General features: G+C 39.3%; 1 protein-coding gene across 1 annotated transcript in view; it reads right to left on the reverse strand.

The window, feature by feature from the left end:
- Positions 1 to 752: 752 nt before the first annotated feature.
- LOC103083998 (MORF4 family-associated protein 1-like) overlaps positions 753 to 23,590 on the reverse strand; it is a 63,803-nt gene continuing 40,965 nt past the window's right edge. Inside the window, exons 2-3 of the mRNA XM_007467558.1 lie at positions 2,295 to 2,307; positions 753 to 1,144 (exon numbers count right to left, since the gene is read on the reverse strand). Coding sequence (XP_007467620.1) covers positions 753 to 1,144; positions 2,295 to 2,307 — 405 coding nt within the window. The remainder of the gene's footprint in view (positions 1,145 to 2,294; positions 2,308 to 23,590) is intronic.

Raw genomic sequence — 23,590 nt, forward strand, 5'->3', positions numbered from 1 at the left:
ACATCGATTATACGGAATACCAAGATCTATCTTGTCTCCTATTCTAGGTTCCATGTCACATAAAGCTAAGTTAGGTTGTCCAAACAATATGACCAGACAGGTTACATCAGTGTGCCACATAAAACTTAAAATTTGAACAAAATACATCTCTCCTCCTTTGTTCTCACAGAGAAATTAAAGTCCCCAAATACAATACCATCCTGCAGCCCTTCTTCTGATTCATCAGTCCTCGCCAGATCAGCCCCATTCACATTCCCAGTTGAAGTCTGATCCCTTCTTCAACTTCTTTAGCAATCGCTTCATGGAGTCGTCTTCTAGAAATAATGCAGCTCCTTCAGCACCTTCAGAGCTGGAGAACTCCAACTCTGAGTCTCATCTGTTACACACAGACTCAAAGTTCCAGGGAGCTATCAGGTCACACAAGAAAGAGCAAAGCACCTCAAAAATTTAGAAATAACCAAAAGCCCAGGAACAAATGTAACTGCTGCAAGAGCTTACAATCTAGGCCCTAATTCTTGTGAGGGCATTTTCCAAATAAAAGTTACCTCCCCAAAGAAAAACATTTAACAGTCAAAACTCACATTGAGGTCATTAACCACAGACCATAGCAGAAACGTGGTGTAAGTGAGGACAGAGCGTAGACAGAGAAAAAAAGAGAAAACAAAAGGCTCTCTGGTTTCAGCTTCTCCAGGGTGTCAGCCAACCTCCATCATTTGACCAGAATCCATTGGCTGTAAACGGCTGACCCTCCTTCAGGACGACTTGCTCTTCTCTATCCCCCAGAGCAGCTCCACCAGCATCTCTGCCATCTTCGCGACCTCCTTGGCCTTCTCCTCCACCTTCCTGCACCATTTGGTCCCTGTGCCCTCGACTCCGTTGTCCGCGTTGTGCAGATGGTTGAGTGCGCGCTCCTCTGAGGCCTCCACCTGCGTCTTGATCTGGATGAGCATACTGTCCATCTCCCACAGCTTGCTCCCATTCTGCAGGTAGGCTCTCCTGTGCTCGCGGGTGAGCACCACGATGTCCTCGCGCATCTCGTTGATGACCGGGAGCAGGAACTGCTCGAAGTCCTCCTCGGGCTCCATCACCTCCACCTCCTCCGTCTCTGACAGCTCCGTGATGTCCAAGGACTGCACCTTCCCCGCTATTCCGGAACCGCAGGATGCAAATCAGGCGCAAAGAAGCAGAGGACCTACATATTCACTTTTGGTAAATGCATAGAAAGATATATTTTATTTTCTTTAACCAATCCCTATAGATGGACACCAAGTTTTTTAGGTAGATTCTTATGGTTGCATGGAACAAATACCACTCTTCTAAGACATTTAAAAAATATAAATAAGACCCTTTTCTCAAGGAAAAGGAGGGTGTATTATAAGGATGTATATAGATTGGAAGTAGAACCAGAAGTGCATCTATCAGGAATAGAGCTCTAGGAACCACCTTCTCTTTCCGGTGCCTCTATCTTTCTTTTCCCCATATTTCCCTAATAGTCCCTTCTTCCTCAGAGTGTTTGCTTCTCTAGACATCCACTGGCACGTAGTTATGGCTTGGCTCACTCCAGACTCTTAATGTATGCCATTTCTTCAGCTTCTGTTCCTGCTTCTCAATCTGTAGCAGTTCAAATATTTTCATCCCACACCCAAAGGATGGTCTTGTACATGCACTCCACTTTGGATCCCCTGGTGTAGAGACTAGAAAAAGAAGTGGCAAGAGATGAAGATGAAGAGATAAGTGAGGGCCAGATTATGGAGAAGTTCATATTAAGGGGTCTGGATTTTTACCTAAGAGTAATAAGCCATGAAAAAGTTTTAAGAGAGAGTGATGCAATCAGATTTATGATTTAGAAAGACTTTTCCAGCCAAGTGTGATTGTGCCTTAAGTATATAGACGGTATACAGAGGGCCAGTTAGGAGACAGTTGCGATAATTCAGGTGAGAAATTATAGAGTCAGGGAAACAGTTTTTAATTTCGGCCACTGGATCACTCCCGGGCCATTCACTGAAATAGGGAACCCTGGAGAAATGCTCAGAAGTTTCTTTGTAAATTAACTTATAGCCATTTTTATAGCTGCAGAAATCTTTTCAGCTGTAGAGAAAACTGCACATCGCTTCACTACCTCCTTGAAGATTTCACCTGACAACCTCAGATCTTTCTGTTTTCTCAGATCTATGCAAGAGCTGTATGGGGATGTAGTTGTCTTCAGTTTTAAGCTGTGAATCTCACTTTCACTCCTCTGGCTTTATCCTCTATCATAATGAAATCAATTTTCTTGACTGAATACCATGTCATACCTTTCACCTCTTCCTGCCAGTGTGTAAGAGATACATAAGAAAAAGTACAAAAATTTTCTTCTGATAATGAGCTCATAAAGTGAGATCATCCCTGTGCCCCCTTATTTCTTCTTCTTTTCTTTTTTTTCACTCTCTGGGAGGCTGCTTTGGAGGAAACATCTGTCCAGGCTGTTCTTCACTTCTAGGAAATATTAGGGATGGTTGACTGAGGCTTTGAGAAATGAATTCCACAGGAAAAGGAAACAAGGCTTCTGGTTTAGTCAGCTAGCTTAGTTAACAAGACAAAAAATTCCCTTAGTCCAGGAGGGGAATAGTAGGTAGCACCTGGAAAGTTTCATTATGCCTGGTGCTCCACGCATCTGCCTTTTATTCCGCAAGCAGGACCTATATGAGCAAGACTGATGGCCAGTTCTCCATCATGCTTGCAGCAGGAGACCTCTCTCCACTGCCTTTCTCATTTTCCTCTTCCACTGAGGGGTAATTTTTGAATGGGAGAAAATTAAGTCTAAGAATTTACTAACTTGAAACACTGCTTGTTAGAATAAATGTTTTATTGCTTCTCTGCCCTTGGGGTAAGATGAAGTGTAGAATATATGTCTTAGCTATAGTATTATTTACATATAACTTTGGGTAAAGTAGCAAGACCTAGCCTATCTCACCTAAATCCATTGAATTATTCCTTCAAATCGTTATCCAAGGGTTAACAAGTATTTACCTCTTGCTTAGAACTTCTTTAAAGATTGTTTATATGTCCTAGATTAGAGTTTTCTTAATGGATACATAGAAACACGAATTCCATGGGAATGCTCAAAAAGTAGATGAGGGTGGGGAGCATGGGTCCATGGGGCAAATCATTTTGGTAAGCACTTCATTCTCAACCTTCCTCTTGAAGATCCACAAATTACATCAAGTTATTAAAGTCCTGAGAAGTTTTATAATAAATAAACTTATTAACTTTTTAAACAGTTTCATTGAGATACAATTTACTTACCATAAAGTTCACCCATTTAAAATGTATAATTCAGTGATTTTGGTGTATTTTCAGAGTTTTGCAACCATCACCACTAATTTCAGATCATTTTCATTATCTCAGAAGAAACCCATAAGACGTCATTCCCCATCTTCCTGCCCCACAAGGTCTAGGCTTATTTTCTTTTTCTACAGGTTTGCCTTTTCTGGGCATTTCATATAGAGGGACTCATACAGTATGTGGTCCTTCGTGACTGTCTTCTTTCACTTAGCCTAAGGTTCACTTAGCTGTCTTCTTTTTTAAAATTTTTTTGGCTGTGTTGGGTCTTCGTTGCTGCATGTGGGCTTTATCTAGTTGCAGCGAGTGGGGGCTACTCTCTGTTGCAGTGCGCGGGCTTCTCATTGTGGTGGCTTCTCTTGTTGCAGAACATGGGCTGTAGGCATGCGGGCTTCGGTGGTCGTGATGCGTGGGCTCAGTAGTTGTGGCTCGCGGGCTCTAGAGCGCAGGCTCAGTAGTTGTGGTGCATGGGCTTAGTTGGTCCGTGACATGTGGGATCTTCCCAGACCAGGGCTCGAACCTGTGTCCCCTGCATTGGCAGGCAGATTCTTAACCACTGTGCCACCAGGGAAGTCCTAGCTGTCTTCTTTCTTAGCTGTCTTCTTAACATAAGGTTTGAGGTTCATACATGTTTGTAGCCTGCATCAGTACTTCAGTATTTTTAATTTATTATTTACAAATAATGCTGCTATAAACATTCATGTACAAGGAAACCTATTAACTTTGCATGTGTTGAATAGCAAGATGAGACTGTAGCCATATGCCTGTGAGCATTTAGACATCATAAACTGTCATTTGATGAGCTAAGCTGTCACTGGGAAAATATTGTATTCGCTTAGGCTTAGGTTGTTCTTCTTCCACAAAATAATGTATATAAATTATATCAAAGGGAAGGAAAGAATATATCAGATGCACTATAATGTTACAAAAATGTTTGCATGCTTACCACTTTATAATATTTCTAGTAGAGAAGAGAGGAAACCTATCTTTTAGTGCTGCAGATGAGAAGGAAGAAGTAGTGGTTGGATGTCTTCACTGTCAATCTTTTTTTTTTTGGCGGTATGCGGGCGTCTCACCGCCGCGGCCTCTCCCGTCGCGGAGCACAGGCTCCGGACGCACAGGCTCAGTGGCCACGGCTCACGGGCCCAGCCGCTCCGCGGCATGTGGGATATTCCCGGACTGGGGTACGAACCCGTGTCCCCTGCATCGGCAGGCGGACTCCCAACCACTGCGCCACCAGGGAAGCCCCTTCACTGTCAATCTTGATTAAAAGAGACGAAGGCAGGTCAGCCGGGAGGCTGCAGTGACCAGGTCATGTCTTAAGGAAAATGTGGGGTCAATCTCTAGCTCTGCTTTCCAGAGAAAAGCACCAGGAGCAGGTGGCTAAAAAAGCACCAGGAGAAAGATCACCAGGAGCAGGCGGCTAAAAAACCAGTGTGGGTAATATCCAGTGATTACTTAATGCTCTCGTGAGTAAAAAAAAAAAAAAATCAGGGAGCTATGTTTAAAAATCATTTTAACTGGGCTTCCCTGGTGGCGCACGGGCTTCCCTGGTGGTGCAGTGGTTCAGAATCTGCTAATGCAGGGGACACGGGTTCGAGCCCTGGTCTGGGAAGATCCCACATGCCGCGGAGCAACTGGGCCCGTGAGCCACAGCTACTGAGCCTGCACGTCTGGAGCCTGTGCTCCTCATCAAGAGAGGCCGCGACAGTGAGAGGCCCGCGCACTGCGATGAAGAGTGGCCCCCACTTGCCACAACTAGAGAAAGCCCTCGCACAGAAACGAAGACCCAAAACAGCCAAAAATAAATATAAATAAATAAATTTAAAAAAATCATTTTAACTGATGCCTGCCTCTTCAAGAACTGACATTTTCACTTAACTGAACCTACTAATTAATTTGGGTCTTGGTTTAAAAATCCTCCTCTTTTTTTTGCCATATCAATTGCCAACTTCCTTGGAATTAATGTTCCATGGAGCATATTTAGGAAATGCTGCTCTAGTTGCCTCTGTTTTTAACATCATTCCATGAGCTAATCACTTCTCTTTGGGTCAAAAGCTGTGATCTTTTCCCAACAACAATCATTTGAGTCTTCATAAAACATCAAATACAGAACCTAACAACCTGGCCATTTCCCTATATTTGTGTCCTAGGACAGTTCAGTTAGTTTCTAATGTATTCCTACCTAGGGTCAAAATGATTTATGCTCTTTAAATGAGTAGTCAAAGTCCTGAAATTTAAAAACTGATCTAACATCACTCTTAAAGGAAATGTGGATGAACTGAACTGACAGTGTACACAGTGGCCAAAGTAGAGCTATAAACTCCAGAGGTTAGATTATTTATTTATTTATTTTTATTTATTTATTTTTGTGGTACACGGGCCTCTCACTGTCGTGGCCTCTCCCGTTGCAGAGCACAGGCTCTGGACGCGCAGGCTCAGCGGCCATGGCTCATGGGCCCAGCCGCTCCGTGGCATGTGAGATCTTCCCGGACTGGGGCACGAACCCGTGTCCCTGCATCGGCAGGCGGACTCTCAACCACTGCACCACCAGGGAAGCCCCTAGATTACTTTAAATCATATCTTTTCTAAAAGAGAGCAGGGATATAAATTCTAAAAGCAGGTCATATAATACTATTGAAAGCTGTTTACAACGCATATTCTTTACTACAGCAAATTTACCTTTCTAATTATGTTTCGTTTACAACACTGCTAAATTTTTCTAATAAGCCAATTGTTCTCATCGTTTTCGTTGTTGTTGTTCTTTGGCACACATGAAGGATGATGATCACTGATGTGACAGTCTTCTAGGGTTATCTGCAATTGCCAGACAAGCTGCAATTCTATCCCTTTATTTCCAATTCATGAAAACATATTAGAATGCAGTGATGTTATAAAAGGAACTACTACTTACTTTTTCTGGTAGGGAGCTCAGCTGGGTTTAACCAAGCTAGTAGTCCTCTTTGAAAAAAGATCTCAAACAAGTCAAAATCAGAGCCAGACATATTTCCAGTAAATTAAGGATGAGATGAGATGGGAGTAATCAAGGTGCAATAGAAGCCAGATTTCAAGGAGAGATTGCCTCTTAGAAAGAACTCATCCCAAAGGAAGAAGTAATTAAACACTGCCTTTCTCAGTTTAGACCTCTTGCCTTTTGGACTGGCCTTTTAAATATTATACTTGTACCACTGATAAACCTTGTACTACAGGAAGGGTTATTAAATGACCATTACCACAGAATCAGAGAGCAGAGCAGTGAGGGGATCACCACACGGAAATGTTCACAGCTCATCCTTATTAGGTTTCTACACTTTATCTGCCCAAGCCTTGCTGTTTTTCGTTAGGTTTCAAAACTTTCCCAATCTTGCTGCTACCACGCGTCTCCATTGCTGAGTGAGAGACATTGAGTCCCATATTGATTCTGAAATTTAAAAAATTTAAATTTTTAAAAAGCTAAAAAGAGCAAGGATTCTTAAAAGTGACCCTAATGACATTTTGGGACAGTTAAGTCTGTGTGTGGGGCTGTCCTGTGCACTGTGGGATGTTTAGCAGTATTCCTAGCCTGTACCTGCTAGATGTCAATAGCATTCCCTCAGTTGTGACAACCAAAAATGTCTCCAGACATTGCCAAATATCCCCTGAGGGGGGAATATGGCCCCCAACTTGAGAACTACTGTGATAGAGGCGTGAAATGTCCTTTATCTTTTAATTCAGCTGAGAGAAAGAGAAAATGTAATTAAAATAATATTTTCTAAGGAAACTCTGGGGGAGAAAGCAAAACAGAAAAGCATAGCATTAATAAGTAGGGCTTACCTGGTGGCGCAGTGGTTGAGAGTCCGCCTGCCGATGCCCCGGTATGGGAGGATCCCACATGCCGCGGAGCGGCTGGGCCCGTGAGCCATGGCCGCTGAGCTTGCGCGTCCGGAGCCTGTGCTCCGCAACGGGAGAGGCCGCAACAGTGAGAGGCCCGCGTACGGAAAAAAAAAAAAAAGCATAGTATTAATAAATAGCCGTGAAGGTTATTCAACATTGATAATGTACATCATGCCACTGAATTGTTCACTTAAAAATGGTTAAAAAGGTGAACTTCATGTTATGCATATTTTACTACAATTTTTAAAAAAAGCATAGCATTGGTCAAGTGTAGAGATTTCTGAATCTAATTGAACTAAACTTTAATGACAGATAAGCATTATAGTATAGTTTGTCATGTACCTAGATTGAGGTTCTTTACCTTGCCTTAGCGTTGTCTGAGGAACTCTATCTGAAAGCCCATTTCTTAGGAAGCAAATATTTTAATATCTGTTTTGTGCCAGGTATCTGAGGTAGATCTCCTAGCATCAGATTAGGACATTAGGCTGCTGATTAGTTTATGGTTCACCATCTGAAAGGACCATTATAATAGAAGGGATCTTGGAGATCATCTTGTTTTACAGGTAAATAAAGTTGAGGTCAAAACAGGTTCAGTGACTTAAGCAGGATCTCAGAGCTCCTTGAAGGACATGCTCCTTGAAGGATCAGGACCGAGATATCCTGCTTTGAGTTCAGTATTCATGTTGCCAAATCACTCTAAAGCCTGTCCATAGAGATATATTTTTATCAGAGACTGCCAGTGCCTTTTGTGAATTATAGTCATTTTTATAAAGGGGGGAAATGTCTAATGGGAAGAAGATGAATGCAGATTAACTGGAGTGAAATCATCTAAATATGTCATTGAGAAGTGACTGAGGAGCAACAGCTTCTGTTCTGAGGAAATAAGATACACTAGTTCTACACAGTGAGATGGATATACATTTGCAGTGTTTTAAAAGATTTTGAAGACTCACTTTCAAAAAACCCTATTTCAACCATGCAGTTTAATTTCTGTTCTCTGGGCTTTCGCAGCAGTGTTTCCTGGCTTTGTTCACACTGCATCCTGACCTGGAGGTGCCTCCCCCTCTTCAACACCTGTGGACACCTTCTCTTTACTTAAAACAGATCAAATGTGAAACCTTCCCTGAACTTCAGTTTCCCTCCAAGAAGGAATTAAACATTTCCCTCTCCATATTTCCATAGCAACTTACATACACAGGCATTTCACCTACAGTTGGTTTTCATATTGCAAACTGGATGTAATTAAATACATAGAGAATGTGAATTGCAGTGCCTAGACTGGTTGCAGGTTCTGTAACATGATGGTGCTATGGAACTGCTGCTGCTTGTTGCTATAGAAACGTAAGGCTGAATGAATGGCTGGCGGCTCATTTTGTGAACTGGGCTGGAATTTATTTTGCATCTTATTTCACTTGTGTCTCATATCTTTCATTACAATGGGTAATAAAAGTGATAACAGTGTGTATAAGAAGTCCTGGTTAATGATAATATTGTGTAGAGCTAGGAAAATAAAGTCCATGACTTATGCAAAAGTCAAGGGTAATAAATTCTTTGAAAAGATATGCAATGTCATTAGAGCTGCTGGATTTCATATCATTAGAGTAAATGTTAATAAGATTTTAAAAATTATCTTTCTGGAACATAAGTGTTTGGAAAATTTCAGGTCCAAAGATGAAAACAGAAATGGAAAAGCTTCAGTGTGTGAAGTTAAAGGGCCATGAGAAAGGTTCAGGCTTGTTTTTGTCTGTTTTGATCAACCAATCTGTTATTTTTAGGCCACAATAACAAAGACATCTTCATTGCTGAAAATACTGAAGAAAAATAACTATTATTTTTCTTTGTTATATCTCAATTCTTCCCATTGAGACAATCACTTAAAATTTTTTATTGAAATATAGTTGATGTACGATATTATATGTTACAGGTATACAATATAGTGATTCATAATTTTTAAAGGTTTTACTCCATTTATAGTTATTATAAAATATTGGCTATATTCCCCATATGGTACAATACATCCTTGTAGCTTATTTTATACATAATAGTTTGTACCTCTTAATCCCCTACCCCTATATAGCCCCTTCTCCCTTCCCTCTCCCCACTGGTAACCACTAGTTTGTCCTCTATATCTGTGAGTCTGCTTCTTTTTTGTTATATTCACTAGTTTGTTGTATTTTTTAGATACCACACCGAAGTGGTATCATACAGTATTTGTCTTTCTCTGTCTGACTTATTTCACTTAGCATAATGCCCTCCAAGTCCATCCATGTTGCTGCAAATGGCAAAATTTCATTCTTTTCTATGGCTGAGTAGTATTCCATTGTGTGTGTGTGTATATACATACATATATATACCACATCTTCTTTGTCCATTCATCTGTTGATGGACACTTAGATTGCTTCCCTATCTTGGCAATTGTAAATAATGCTGCCATGAACACTGGGGTACATGTATCTTTTCAACTTAGTGTTTTTCAGTTATATACCCAGGAGTGGAGACAATCACTTTTATAATGCACTTTTTAGATAATATAACATTTAGTAGGAACCCAACTAATGCAAATAGCAGAATGGTATCTTTATTTGCTGCTCACTTAATCCTACCTTGTAATACTTTGTGTATCTCTCATTCTTATAAGATTATAAGCTTCTTAAGGGCAGAAATCATGACATGCATCTTCATATGCCATTCTTCCCTTGGCTTCAGAAAAGGAGCACCAAACCTAACATATAAGTGGTCAATACTTTTCTCCCCTCTATGGAATATAACAGGGATTAAAAAGATCCTGCTTTTTTAAAAAACCTTTTTTGTTGTGAAATAGAACTCTCATTTAGCAAATTGCACAATACAAAAATGAATAGCTCAGCAAATTATCCCAAAATAAACACCCATGTAACCACTGCCCAGCTCAAGAAAAAGAACATCACCAGCAACTCTCTCTCAATTACTATCTCCTTTGTTCTCCCAAAGGTAACCATTTTCTTGACTTCTCTAAGCATGTGCTCTAAAACACTGTTGTTCAGTCTTGCCTGTTTTTTTCAAACTTTCTACAAATGGAATAACACATTATGTATTCTTTGGTATCTAGTTTCTTTTATTTATCCTTATGTTTGTGAGATTTATCCTTAACGTAGGTATAGTCTGTTCGTTTTCATTTGCTGTATATCATTCTGTTGTACAAATATATCACATTACATTTTTATCCATTCCACTGCTGATGTCATATTTGGGTTGTTTCCAGTTTGGAGAGGTTACAAATAATACTTGCATGAACATTTATGTACATGTCTCTTTGGTATATATGTGCACACATTTCTATTGGATATCGGAGTGTTGAATTGCTGGGTCATGGGATATGTCCTTAACTTTAGTAAAGTCAAATTGTGGTTGTATCACTTCTGCCAACAGAGTATGAGAGTTCTTAGAGCTTCACCTCCTTGCCAACAGTTGTTATGGTCAGTCTATTTAAGTTTAGCTATTCTGGTGAATATGTAGTATTATCCATCTGCAGTTTTAATTTGCATTTCCCCGATTACTAGTGAGGTTGGGCAAATTTAATATGTTTATTGGCTATTTGATATCCTCTTTTGTGAAATGCCTGCTCAAATCTCCTGCATACTTTTCAGCTGGATTGTTTACCATTTTCTTATTGATTTCTAGTAGTCCTTTATGTACTCTGGATACAAGCCCTCTGTCAGTTATTTACATTGTAAAGTTCTTTTTCTTTTTGCCGATTGTTTTTTTCATTCTCTTAATAATGTCTTTTGATGAACAGAAGTTCTTAATTTTAATTTGAGTCAAATTTATCAACTTTTAAATTTATGTGTCTTGTTTTTGGTGTTTCCTTACACCAAAATCATGAAAATGTTCTGTATTATTCTCTAGAAACATTTTTTGACTTTTAAGTTTAGATCTGCAATCCACCTTGAATTGATTTTTATGTATGGTATGAGTTAAAGGTTAAGTTTCCTTTTTTCTCCCCAAGATTCAAGCATCATTTATTGAAAAGACTGTTCTTTCTGCACTGCTCTGCAGTAGCACCTTTGTTAAAATCAAATGTTGATCAATGCATGAGCTCTGTATTCCATTCTATTTGTCTATCCTTGCACCAACACCACACTGTCTTAATTCCTAAAGTTTTATACTGTGTCTTTATATCCAGGAGATTAAATTCTCTTTTCTGGTTCTTCACAAGGGCCTTGGCTGTTTTTGCTACTTTGCCTTTCTATATAACTTTTAGAATCAGTGTGTCAAGTGGCGCTTTCATTTCTCTCATAAGGCTGACTTTCAGCTAAGTTTCTCTGGGATGATGTTTAGTTAGAGCTTTACTGGCACTAGCACTTTGAAAGGATATGATATAGTGGAAAAAACATGGGCTGTGGAGTCTGACTTGAGCTGGAGTTTATCCCTGCCACTCTCTCTTATTTGGGCCATTAGAAGGGTTGTGGCTAGTTTTTGTCTGTCTTGATCAACCATCTGTTATTTGTAGTCCACAGTAATAAAAACATCTTTATTACTAAAATTACTATTAAAATTCAACACTGCACAGGTTTGTTGACATCACGATAAATATTTCTCAGCCCAGCTCAGGAATGTGTCAAAGCTATCACAACAATGCTGCAGACATCATATCAGTCAACTCTGAGCATCCTTACTCATGTATCATAACTGTAGCTTGTGCCTCGACTTTTTAAATTTAAACATTTGTAGCTGCTTATAAACCAATTAAAAATTTTTCCCTATTATCTTTTTACTATACTCCCAGGACATACATTTTGACTCACAAGACATATATATCATATATTGAAATTATAAAGTTATGATGAATACCCATGAATCTAACATCTGATATCCAAACTATGTACTCCTCTATTATGTTAACTGGCTGCTTACTCAAGCATCTTTGAGAACTTGGCCTCTCTAATTTCTATTATTAGATTATTTATTTGTTTATTTTAAATGAAGACTTCCTTTTTATTTTATTTTTATTTTTCTGGCCGCACTGCGTGGTACACAGGATCTCAGTTCCCCCACGAGGGATGGAACCCTCGCCCCCTTCAGTGGAAGTGCGGAGTCTTGACCACTGGACCGCCAGGGAAGTCCCTATTATTAGTTTAATATTCACTTAAAATATTCTCAAACTTAGTGTAGACAGCTGCATCCAGCTTCAATATGTGGTTATTTTTCAGTTCATTAATGCTATGAAATCTGTGAACATATTTATTTAGAAGAATTGGCAGGCAGGCAGTTTTGTCTCCAATTCTATCTACACCTCTAAGTGTCTGTGTGTAACTGTGGCTGCATATGGCCTCTTACACACATTCAGAAATGGATCCCAGTCTCCCCCCTTTCTCTGTATCTCTCTCTCTTTCTCTTTCTCACACACATATATATTCAGACACACACAAAGAAAAGGATCTAGAATAAAAAAGATAAAAACAACTCTTATCTGATCCACATACCATCTGCCCTTTCTATCTGTCACTGAAAAATTGGGTAAAATGTTCAGTCTTGTACTCGTTTCCCTCTTTTAGTCCCTATTCTCTTATTCGTGCTGGGTGGGAGACAAAGTGGGTGTGCAAAAAGGCAGTCTCTTATTTCCCACTGCATGATTTCCCTTTTCAGTCATTCCATGCTGTTGTCAGCTGACAGAAACCGTCAAGAGACTCTGTTTTATGGTTATGCAGGGAACTCTGAACATTTTGTGGGAGGTGTCTCGTAGGAGAAAAGTGGAGAGTCTGTCAGCCACTGCTATTATTGCCATCCTGTCACCAGGTGGCAAAGGTAAACCTGTTCTGTCAAATAGCCCAAAAGCTTATCAGAGAGGAAAAGACTGATGTGTTTATAGCATCTGAGCTTATACAACATGCTCAATTAATTCATGGGATTTTTTATTTTTGAATTTGGCTCTTCAGTTTCAGGAACACATGTCTTTATGGTTGTAATCTTTTGCTTCCCCCTTACCTTGATATATGCATATGTATCTGTGTGTGTAATTATGTGTATATGTAATATACATCTATATATGCATCTATATAGCATAGTTAAGTTCAGTAGGCATTTATTAAGTACTTACTATGTGCCAGGCATCAAGGATGCAGAATGAATAAAATATGGACCCTGCTCTCAAGGAGCTTATGATCTAATAGTATTTGTCTTTCTGAAGGGAAGATTTCATACGTAGTGATTGTGTTTGTTGAGTTATACCACACAGAGTATTAAAACTTAACAGGACTTTCCTTCAGCCATACGAAGCAGAAGAGAACTAATTTGTGTATTATTTACATACAGCTTTTACTTTTAAAATTAAATACAAAATAATTTTAGGCTTACAGAAAAGTTGCAAAGATAGCACAAATCTATATTCCTTACACCCTTCCTATACACCTATATAAGAATTCCTATATACCCTTTTCTTAAGTTCCTCTAATGTTGGCATGTAGCCATGGTACGTTTAGCAAAACTGGGAAATTAACATTGGTACATACTATTAACTAAACATAGACTTAATCTGGATATCAGCAGTTTTCCACTAATATCCTTTTTCTGTTCCAGGATCTGATCTAGGCTCCTACATTGCATTTAGCTGTCATGTCTCTTTTAGTCTCCTCTAATCTCTGATAGTTCTTCAATCCTTCCTTGTCTTCCATGACCTTGACACTTTTAAGTATTACAGATCAGGAAATTTGTAAACTGTCCCTCAATTTAGGTTTGTCTGATGTTTTCTCATTATTAGATTGAGGTTATAAATTTTTGAGAAAAATCTCACAGAGACAATGTCCTTAACACATCCTTTATCAGGGGTACGTGATATTGACATGTCTTATTACTGGTGATATTAACCTTGATCATTTGGTTAAGGTGCTGTCTGCCAGGTTTCACACTGCAAGGTTACTATTTTTTTCTCATTGTAATTGAGAATTGGAATTTTGTCTTTGTAATATTCCACAAATATTTAAGAATAGTTTTAAATTTACAGGAAGATTGCAAAAATAGTACATAGGGTTCCCATATACCCATTTCCCCCTATTGTTAACATCTTACATATACATTTGTCACAGCTATTGAGCCAACATTGATACATTACTATTGACTGAACTCCATTTTATTTGGATTTTACTGTTTCACTCAATGATTTGATTGATCTTGCCTGTAGCAAGTGTTCTAATGGTGATTTTCTATTTGCCTCATTTTTTCTACATCATTAATTGGAATTCTTCTGTGAGGAAGAATTGTTCCTTCTCCCCCATTTATTTGTTTATTTACTTATTTAATCATTTATTTATATCAGTGTGGACTCATGTATATTTATTCTATTCTTCAGGTTATAATATAATTCTATTATTATTTATTTTGTTTGATCAAATTCTTCCAGCTCTGGCCACTGGAAGCTCTTTCAGGTCATTTCTGTGTCCTTTTGACATGCTCCTATCTTTTTTTCCTTTTTTGTGGGGGAGCCCTTCCTTACTTTCTGGCACTGTGTATGCAATTTTTATGTAAACCTAATAGACACTGTCATTTAGGAGGCTATCTTTTCGTTAAATACTTATTAATTTCTTCCTCGGTTGACATTTTAACTATTTTTCTTTCCTTACTCTTATCATTCAAACATTATGAATATCCTAAATTACACTGAAAGGTCAAGGTGTGGAAAATACACTGAGAAGGGAAAGAGGGTGAGATCTATGTGGACAGGGCTTGCTTTCCTATTCCTTTATTTACGGTCGTGGGCAAGTTGCCCAATCTCTCTAAGTCTCAGTTTACTCATCTATGAAATGGTGATGATAGTACTAATATTTACTTTGCAGAGTCATAAGGATTAGATGACTTAAATTTAAATTTACCTGGTGGTCCAGCGGGTGAGACTGCGCTCCCAATGCAGGGGACCCAGGTTCGATCCCTGGTCGGGGAACTAGATCCCACATGCCACAACGGAGATTCTGGCACAGCCTAAATAAATAAATATCTAGATGAGTTGTGTCTTAAGATAAAAAAGTACCTTGTTATTTATAAAATTTTATATAAAGGTTATAGAGTTATCTCTGTATCATAGCACAAGGGCACTGTATCCTATCCTTTTAATTATTTGGTACTGGTTGTTAGGAAAATGTTTTTATGATTACACAGAGAGGTCCATTCAAGTGAGAATAATGAACAATTGAAATTGTACTAGCCAAAAAAAATGTGCCTGGAACCAGATTAATGTATTTACTCAGATGCAATCTCATTTCTATAACTCTATTCATTCGGAAAACCCGAGGATTATACTAGTAATAAGCATGACCACTCTGTCTTTCAGACATAAAATGAAGCCTTTGTCCTTATTAAAATAAAACTATGTCAGGATCAAATTCTTCTTTTCCAAAGCCATGCAATATGTTTCCTCAACCAATACAAAACATCATACGGAAGCAATTCAAGTTGTGGAGTCTGGTTGTTTGCTCAGAGCGATCACCCACCTGTTCATCAGTCAGTGAGATTTTTTTAAATTAATTAATTAATTGTTAAATAAATAAATGAAGACTGCGTTGGGTCTTCATTGCTGTGCGTGGGCTTTCTCTAGTTGCAGCGAGCGGGGGCTCCTCTTCATTGCGGTGCGCGGTTTCCTCATTGCAGTGGCTTCCCTTGTTGCGGGAGCATGGGCTCTAGGGCGCGAGCTCAGTAGTTGTGGAGCACGGGCTTAGTTGTTCCGTGGCATGCGGAAAGTTGCCCAATCTCTCTAAGTCTCAGTTTACTCATCTATGAAATGGTGATGATAGTACTAATATTTACTTTGCAGAGTCATAAGGATTAGATGACTTAAATTTAAATTTACCTGGTGGTCCAGCGGGTGAGACTGCGCTCCCAATGCAGGGGACCCAGGTTCGATCCCTGGTCGGGGAACTAGATCCCACATGCCACAACGGAGATTCTGGCACAGCCTAAATAAATAAATATCTAGATGAGTTGTGTCTTAAGATAAAAAAGTACCTTGTTATTTATAAAATTTTATATAAAGGTTATAGAGTTATCTCTGTATCATAGCACAAGGGCACTGTATCCTATCCTTTTAATTATTTGGTACTGGTTGTTAGGAAAATGTTTTTATGATTACACAGAGAGGTCCATTCAAGTGAGAATAATGAACAATTGAAATTGTACTAGCCAAAAAAAATGTGCCTGGAACCAGATTAATGTATTTACTCAGATGCAATCTCATTTCTATAACTCTATTCATTCGGAAAACCCGAGGATTATACTAGTAATAAGCATGACCACTCTGTCTTTCAGACATAAAATGAAGCCTTTGTCCTTATTAAAATAAAACTATGTCAGGATCAAATTCTTCTTTTCCAAAGCCATGCAATATGTTTCCTCAACCAATACAAAACATCATACGGAAGCAATTCAAGTTGTGGAGTCTGGTTGTTTGCTCAGAGCGATCACCCACCTGTTCATCAGTCAGTGAGATTTTTTTAAATTAATTAATTAATTGTTAAATAAATAAATGAAGACTGCGTTGGGTCTTCATTGCTGTGCGTGGGCTTTCTCTAGTTGCAGCGAGCGGGGGCTCCTCTTCATTGCGGTGCGCGGTTTCCTCATTGCAGTGGCTTCCCTTGTTGCGGGAGCATGGGCTCTAGGGCGCGAGCTCAGTAGTTGTGGAGCACGGGCTTAGTTGTTCCGTGGCATGCGGAATCTTCCTGGACCAGGGCTCAAACCTGCATCCCCTGCACTGGCAGGTAGATTCTTAACCACTGCGCCACCAGGGAAGCCCCTGACTTGACCAAATTCTTGATGGACAGCGAATGACACTGAAGATCAAATAAGTGTTTTATGGTGCAATGTTTGAAAGAAATTCAACACAGAACATTATTAATCCTTTAAAAATGTTTATTAGAAGCACACAGTGCCCCCGATGGTTTAGTAAATCTAAAATAACCCAGTAATATACCATCTAATCTTTTGTATGTGGTAAACTAAAAATTGGGGCTAATACGGTGATGCTATTGAAAACCTCTAGCTTCTGATTCTAGCCTCACTTTGGGCCCTTTTCCCTCTCCCATGAAGTCATAGGAATGGCATGAGGACAGTGATTTTGAAAGGATCTGCAGCATTATCTATAAAGTGAAGAACACAGACCAAGAACCCAAACTGGTTTACCACATAGTAGCCAGAGGGTCTCCTCTTGACTCCAACTCTGGCCTCATATTTCTTGCCTGCATTTTTTACTATTTTCAGCACAAACACCGAAGGATTTGAACTTCAAACTTCTCAAATTGAACATGATTGCTGCATATCTGCCTAAAACAGAAAAGTAGTCGATAGTTCACCCCTTCCTTGATTTTTATGGCTGTGGAAAAACGGAACCAGGCTGCACTGTGACATTTCAGCACTAAGTGGAGCCAGACACCCAACTGCCTTAAAACTTACAAATCAGCAAAGAGCACAGCCCCCTTAACCTGAAAACCTGACTTTGCTGGGGGTTTACAAATGGACAGAACTGGAGTTTTATGGTGAATCATCTGTTTAGCGTATTTGAATGCTCAGGCCTCAGGGGACAGACACCAGGTAAACAATTTGTTTAGCTCATCTCACGTGGATTAAAGGAAATGGATCAAATAAATACCAACTAACCAACTTGTTTGTACCTCATGATTCCCACACCCTCTACCCTTTGTTACAAGCTTCTGCAAGACAGGGGCCTAGCCTTTGGTGGTTCAGATTCTGTTCTGCAAGACTAGAATGGGCCCATTTGGGGAAGAGCCCTGGCTAATAGGAAGATTTGTGATAGTGTTTGGGTAATGCTTTTGCAAATAACTATGTATTTGGCATAGGGACAGATTTGTCCAGGGCAGACTACTGGGTTGTGAGAGTGGGAGCCTGTCATGGGGTGATGAGTATCTGTAGGTGACTGATGGAGAATAGAAAGAGTCACAGGCCAATCTCATCTAGAAACTTGGCACAGACTGAGCCACCATTTAATTCTTGAGAGACCCTGAGAACCTAAGTATAAAAGAGATGAGCTTCTTGCAATTATTCTTCTGCTTTCTGCCTTAGTTTCCTTGTCTGTGAAAAGGAATAAGAATGCTTATTCCCACTTCCACTTCTGTTTAAGGATACGGTGAAATGGGGTTACAAAGTTTAAAAAATCCCTATTTTTCAGCTTCTGGAGACTAAGCAGACTTTATCTTTTTTAAAAAAATTTTATTATTACAAGCAGACTTTATCTTATGGGTGAGGAACTTGGTGTGATATGCCACATTAAAGTCAAATGCATGTGGAATCTGGGGGGTGGGATGAACTGGGAGATTGGGACTGACAAATATACACTACTAAGTATAAAACAGATGACTAATGAGAACCTACTGCGTAGCACAGGGAACTCTACTCAATTCTCTGTGGGACCTAAATGGGAAGGAAATCCGAAAAAGAGGGGATATATGTATATGTATGGCTGATTTGCTTTGCTATACAGCAGAAACTAGCACAGCATTGTAAAGCAACTATACTCCAATAAAAATTAATTTAAAAAAGTCAAATGCATGTGGAATCTAAAAAATAAAACAAACGAATGAGCATAGCAAAACAGAAAGAGACTTACAGATACAGAAAACAAATTAGTGGTTATGAGTGGGGGAAAGGGAGCGGGGCAAGATAGAGGTAAGGGATTAAGAGGTACAAACTACTTTGTATAAAATAGTAGTAAATAAGATAAATAAGCTACCAGGATATATTGTACAGCACAGGGAACATAGCCAATCTTTTATAAAAACTTTAAATGAACTATTATCTATAAAAATATTGAATCACTATGTTGTATGCTTGGAACTAATATAATATTGTAAATCAACTATACTTCAATAAAAAATTAAATTAAAAATTAATAAATAAAGTCAAGTGACTATTGGAAGCCCAGTCCTGAGCTTGTCCTTACAGGATGACTGATGGACTGAATGGGCAAATGAAGTGCTACCTGAGGCTTTCTAATCCTACTTTCCTTTATTTACACCTTTGTTCAATGAACACTTACAAGTGCCTACTTTATGTCAGGCTTGTGTTTGGCATTGTGAAGCCAGCCATGAAAACCTTACTCTCTTTCCACAAGACATTGTCATCCATGCGTGGAGACCAATAAAATTGCTAACAGTTGTAGGGGAATGAAGCAGGTGCTATGACAGTGTGGGAACGGGGTTCTGTGGGGATATAGTCTCACTCAGACTGGGGTCAGAGAAAGCTTCGAAAAGACTGTGGCATTTGAGTCAAACCTTGCAGAATATAAACAGACAACAAAGTGGAAAAGCTCAGAGGCATGAAACAGCCTACTAGTAGCAATATCTAAGCTACAACTCAAAAGAGTATATAAAGAAGGGCTAGAACGAGTAGTACAGAACAGACTTGCCCTGAAAGAGATCACAGAACTCACAATGAGATCCTGTTTGTCCATTTACTAATGCATCATTTCCATTTGACTTATTAAAGGAGGAACTTCTGTGGACATTCTCTTCCAACTTAACGGTTGGAAGGAGTGGAGTAACTGTCTATGGCTAAGTCCCTAAGGGCAGCAAAGAGAAGTGACCTTGCTAACACAATTAGCTCAGGCCCTTTCTCTCTCTTCTTTCACTGTCAATCTCCTAAAATGTGTGGTCCACAGTTACTGTCCCTACATCCTCCTCTCCCATTCTCTTAGTAACTTCCTGGACTTTGACTTCCATCCCTAAGAGCGCTTTCTATAAGAAAACCGGTGTTATTTTTGCTGCCAGTTTTATTTAGTTCATATTCTCTCTCTCTCTTTCTCCTTTTTTTTTGGCTGCGCTGTGCAGCATACAGGATCTTAGTTCCCTGACCAGGGATTGAACCCATGCCCCCTGCATTGGAAGCTCAGAGTCTTAACCACTGGACCACCAGGGAAGTTTCCATATTCTCTTTTCAGCAACATTTATTCTGATGACCACGCTCTCTGATGGACAAACCTCTCTTAGTGTCTTTTGATGGTTCATCACTCTATTTCCTTTGTCAGCATGGCTTCCCCCTTTTGTCCCCACTATGTGTGCCCCTAAAGCAGTGTCCTTGGCCTGGCTTTATATTTATTCTCTTGCTCATTTTTATGCCCTCCTAGTCTTCTATATCTTCCCCTCCCAAATTCTAAGACTTAACTTTAACCTGTGCTTAATTCAAAAGTCATGATAGTATGCAGGTTAAAAGCATGGATTCTGGTGTCAGAATGTCTGAGTTCAAATACTGGCTCTGCCACTTACTAGCAGTGTCACCTAATTTCCCTATCTGTAAAATGTGGGTAATAATAGAACTTAACTTCATTGGATTGGAGGATTGAGTAGGCTCCTGTGATATGCATAGAATAGTGCCTGTTACATAGTAACTACTATATAAGTATTAACTATCATTATTATTATGTTCTAGATCAAGTTTTTAATCTGCTTTTAGTACATCTCCACTTGCATGCCCCTTGAATCTATTTCTTACTTTCAATTCTACAGCTTCTTTCTTCTCCTTGTAGAGAAGTGGCTAAGAGTACGGTCATTTGAGTCAAACATGGGTTAATCTACTTCTTACCAATCATATGACCTCCTGTAACATACTTCAACTCTCCAAGCCATCTCCTCATCTGTATCTATATCATAGGATTGCTGTGAGGATTAAATGAGGTAGTATATGTGAATAAGATGATATAAACAAAGTAAACAATTAACAAATAGTAGTTATTCCATTGTTGTTACCACCAGATCTTCTGCATTTAGCACAAATACTACATCTTCCACAAAGCAGCCTCAGTGCTCCACCCACAGTGCTTACCTCCTGCTTCTGAATGTTTGTAGCATTTGTGATCTGTCCCACTTATTTGACAGTTAGCTTATTTCACGGTATACTGTCATTTACCATTTTGTTAATTTGTCTTCTCTTCCTGGTTTAAGTGTAAGCTCTTTGAAGATAGGGACCTTATCTTACACCTCCTGTAGCTTTAGCATCTAGCCCAGTGTTTGGTAAATAAACTGTGATGGACAATCCGTATTCTCGTCAAATTTCAAATGCCAAATTGGAGCTGATTATCCACTCCCCATCGCAGTTCCCCTGACTCTCTGTTAAGAACCACTTCGATTGAAACTGGGCTGCCAGCAGTGGAAGGGCCAAGTCCAAACCACTGGACTGCCAGGGAGTTACCAAGAACCACCTTTATTTCTAATCTCCTAGTTCAGAAATCTTTGACACTGCTCATGAATTTCTTATGTACAGAATCTTCCTGAGTTCCATTAATTCTGCGTGTGCCTGGCTCAGTGCCTAACACATAGTACTTGCTCAATAAGTGTTGAATAATGATTGAATAAAAATTACTAGATTTTGGGCTTCCCTGGTGGCGCAGTGGTTGAGAGTCCGCCCGCCGATTCAGGGGACACGGGTTTGCGCCCCGGTCTGGGAAGATCCCACATGCCGCGGAGCGGTTGGGCCCGTGAGCCATGGCCGCTGAGCCTGCGCGTCCGGAGCCTGTGCTCCTCAACGGGAGAGGCCACAAGAGTGAGAGGCCCGTGTACAAAAAAAAAAAAAAAAAAAATTACTAGATTTTAATTTTATATGCTTCAGATTTGCCTCTTTTCTTTATCTCTAATGATACCACCCTAGTCTAGGCCCTCATTGACTGTGTCCAGAATATTGAAATAGCTTTCTATCTGGCTTTCTAATTTTCTTCTTTGATTTTAATATAGTTTACCTGTTACTGCTATACAAATATTCCTAAAATACCATTTCTATGCACAAATATTACCTCATTTAATTCTCATAACGACCCTATGAAGATGGTTTCTCTACTGTTTGTGGAATCAGCTTATCCTCTGAGGCTAGTTTTCAAGGTCTTCCGCAGTTTGGTCTCACTCTACTTATGCCAGTATTTTCTCTCACCAATACCCCTCACAAACTCCATGCTCCACCCCAAGCTGATAGCACTAGATCTACATATTTTCCTTCACACCCCCTCCTGTTATCATGCCAAATCCTGCTTTAAGCAACATCTCAATCATTAAACACCTTTATCTTTTTTAAATTTTTACTTCAAAATTTATCCATCCTTTAAAAAGAAAACAGGATCCCATCACAAAACTTCCTTGGACTGTCGTAACCTTCATTTATTTCTGTCTTCTTCATATAACTCCCTTGTAAACTTACATAACTTCCATATAAAATCTTTATTATCCTATTTACCATTTAAATATTTATTCCAATTTATTACTATATAATTATTTTATGTGGGTTAGTTAGCAGAGTCTGCCTATTTGTATCATACATCTGTTAAGAGAAGAATACATGAGTTATAAGTCTTTGTGTGTTCTTCTGTGTCTACGTGAGCTGAGTATATAGTAGAAGCTCAGAAACACTTGGTTGGACTTCCCTGGTGGCACAGTGGTTAAGAATCCGCCTGCCAACGCAGGGGACACGGGTTCGAGTCCTGGTACGGGAAGATCCCACATGCCACGGAGCAACTAAGCCCGTGCACCACAACTACTGAGCCTGCGCTCTAGAGCCCGCGAGCCGCAACTACTGAAGCCAGTGCACCTAGAGCCTGTGCTCCTCAACAAGAGAAGCCACTGCAATGAGAAACTCACGCACCACAATAAAGAGCAGCCCCCGCTCACCGCAACTAGAGAAAGCCCGTGTGCAGCAATGAAGACCCAACACAGCCAAAAATAAAAAATATAATTAAGTAAATAAATAAATTTATAAAAAACAAAAAACAAAAAACAAAAAAAACACTTGGTTGATTAATACTGTAGAAGTTAATCGGATGAAGTTGGTATTTCGGGAAACACAGCTTTCTCAAATCTTAATCCAAGATAAGATCTGTGATGTTTCCAAATAATTTAATCAAATGTCAAATTATATTGTCTCTAATATTGACTAGAAGTAAAATATCATGGTATCATTTATTTTAATAAAAACAAAGTTTGCCATTGATGAAAGCTCTCTCACAGATTTATCCTCTTTTGTATGAATGTGATACCTAAAAAAAGTTTCATAAGAGGGAATGAGAAATTACAGAAAACAAACACCATTTAAAGTTTCTGTTTCTAAATGCCAGATCAACAAGTAAACTCAAGGATGTTCATTTCAATCTTTCTAACACTAATACCATGGAGAGCTCATGGCTGCTCTCCCACATAATGCATCCAGGTTCTGGACATGCCAAGACCTTAGAATTTAAAGGAATCTGTTAAGTCCAACCACAGTGCTAGTTGTGGTGTTTGTTGAATGCTAAGAAGGGCATTCTGCTATGAGAAAGAAAAGCAGAGACTATGGAGTGTTTTCCTTTTAAATCCTGGTAGAAATCTGGGGTTATGTGTCTTGACATAGTGTGCTACACTGTTTTATTCAGTTATGCTTTAGGGAAATAGTGCATGTATTTGTGTAGGGA

The sequence above is a fragment of the Lipotes vexillifer genome, unplaced genomic scaffold (assembly GCF_000442215.2).
Source record: "Lipotes vexillifer unplaced genomic scaffold, Lipotes_vexillifer_v1.1 scaffold722, whole genome shotgun sequence".
Lineage (NCBI taxonomy): Eukaryota > Metazoa > Chordata > Mammalia > Artiodactyla > Lipotidae > Lipotes > Lipotes vexillifer.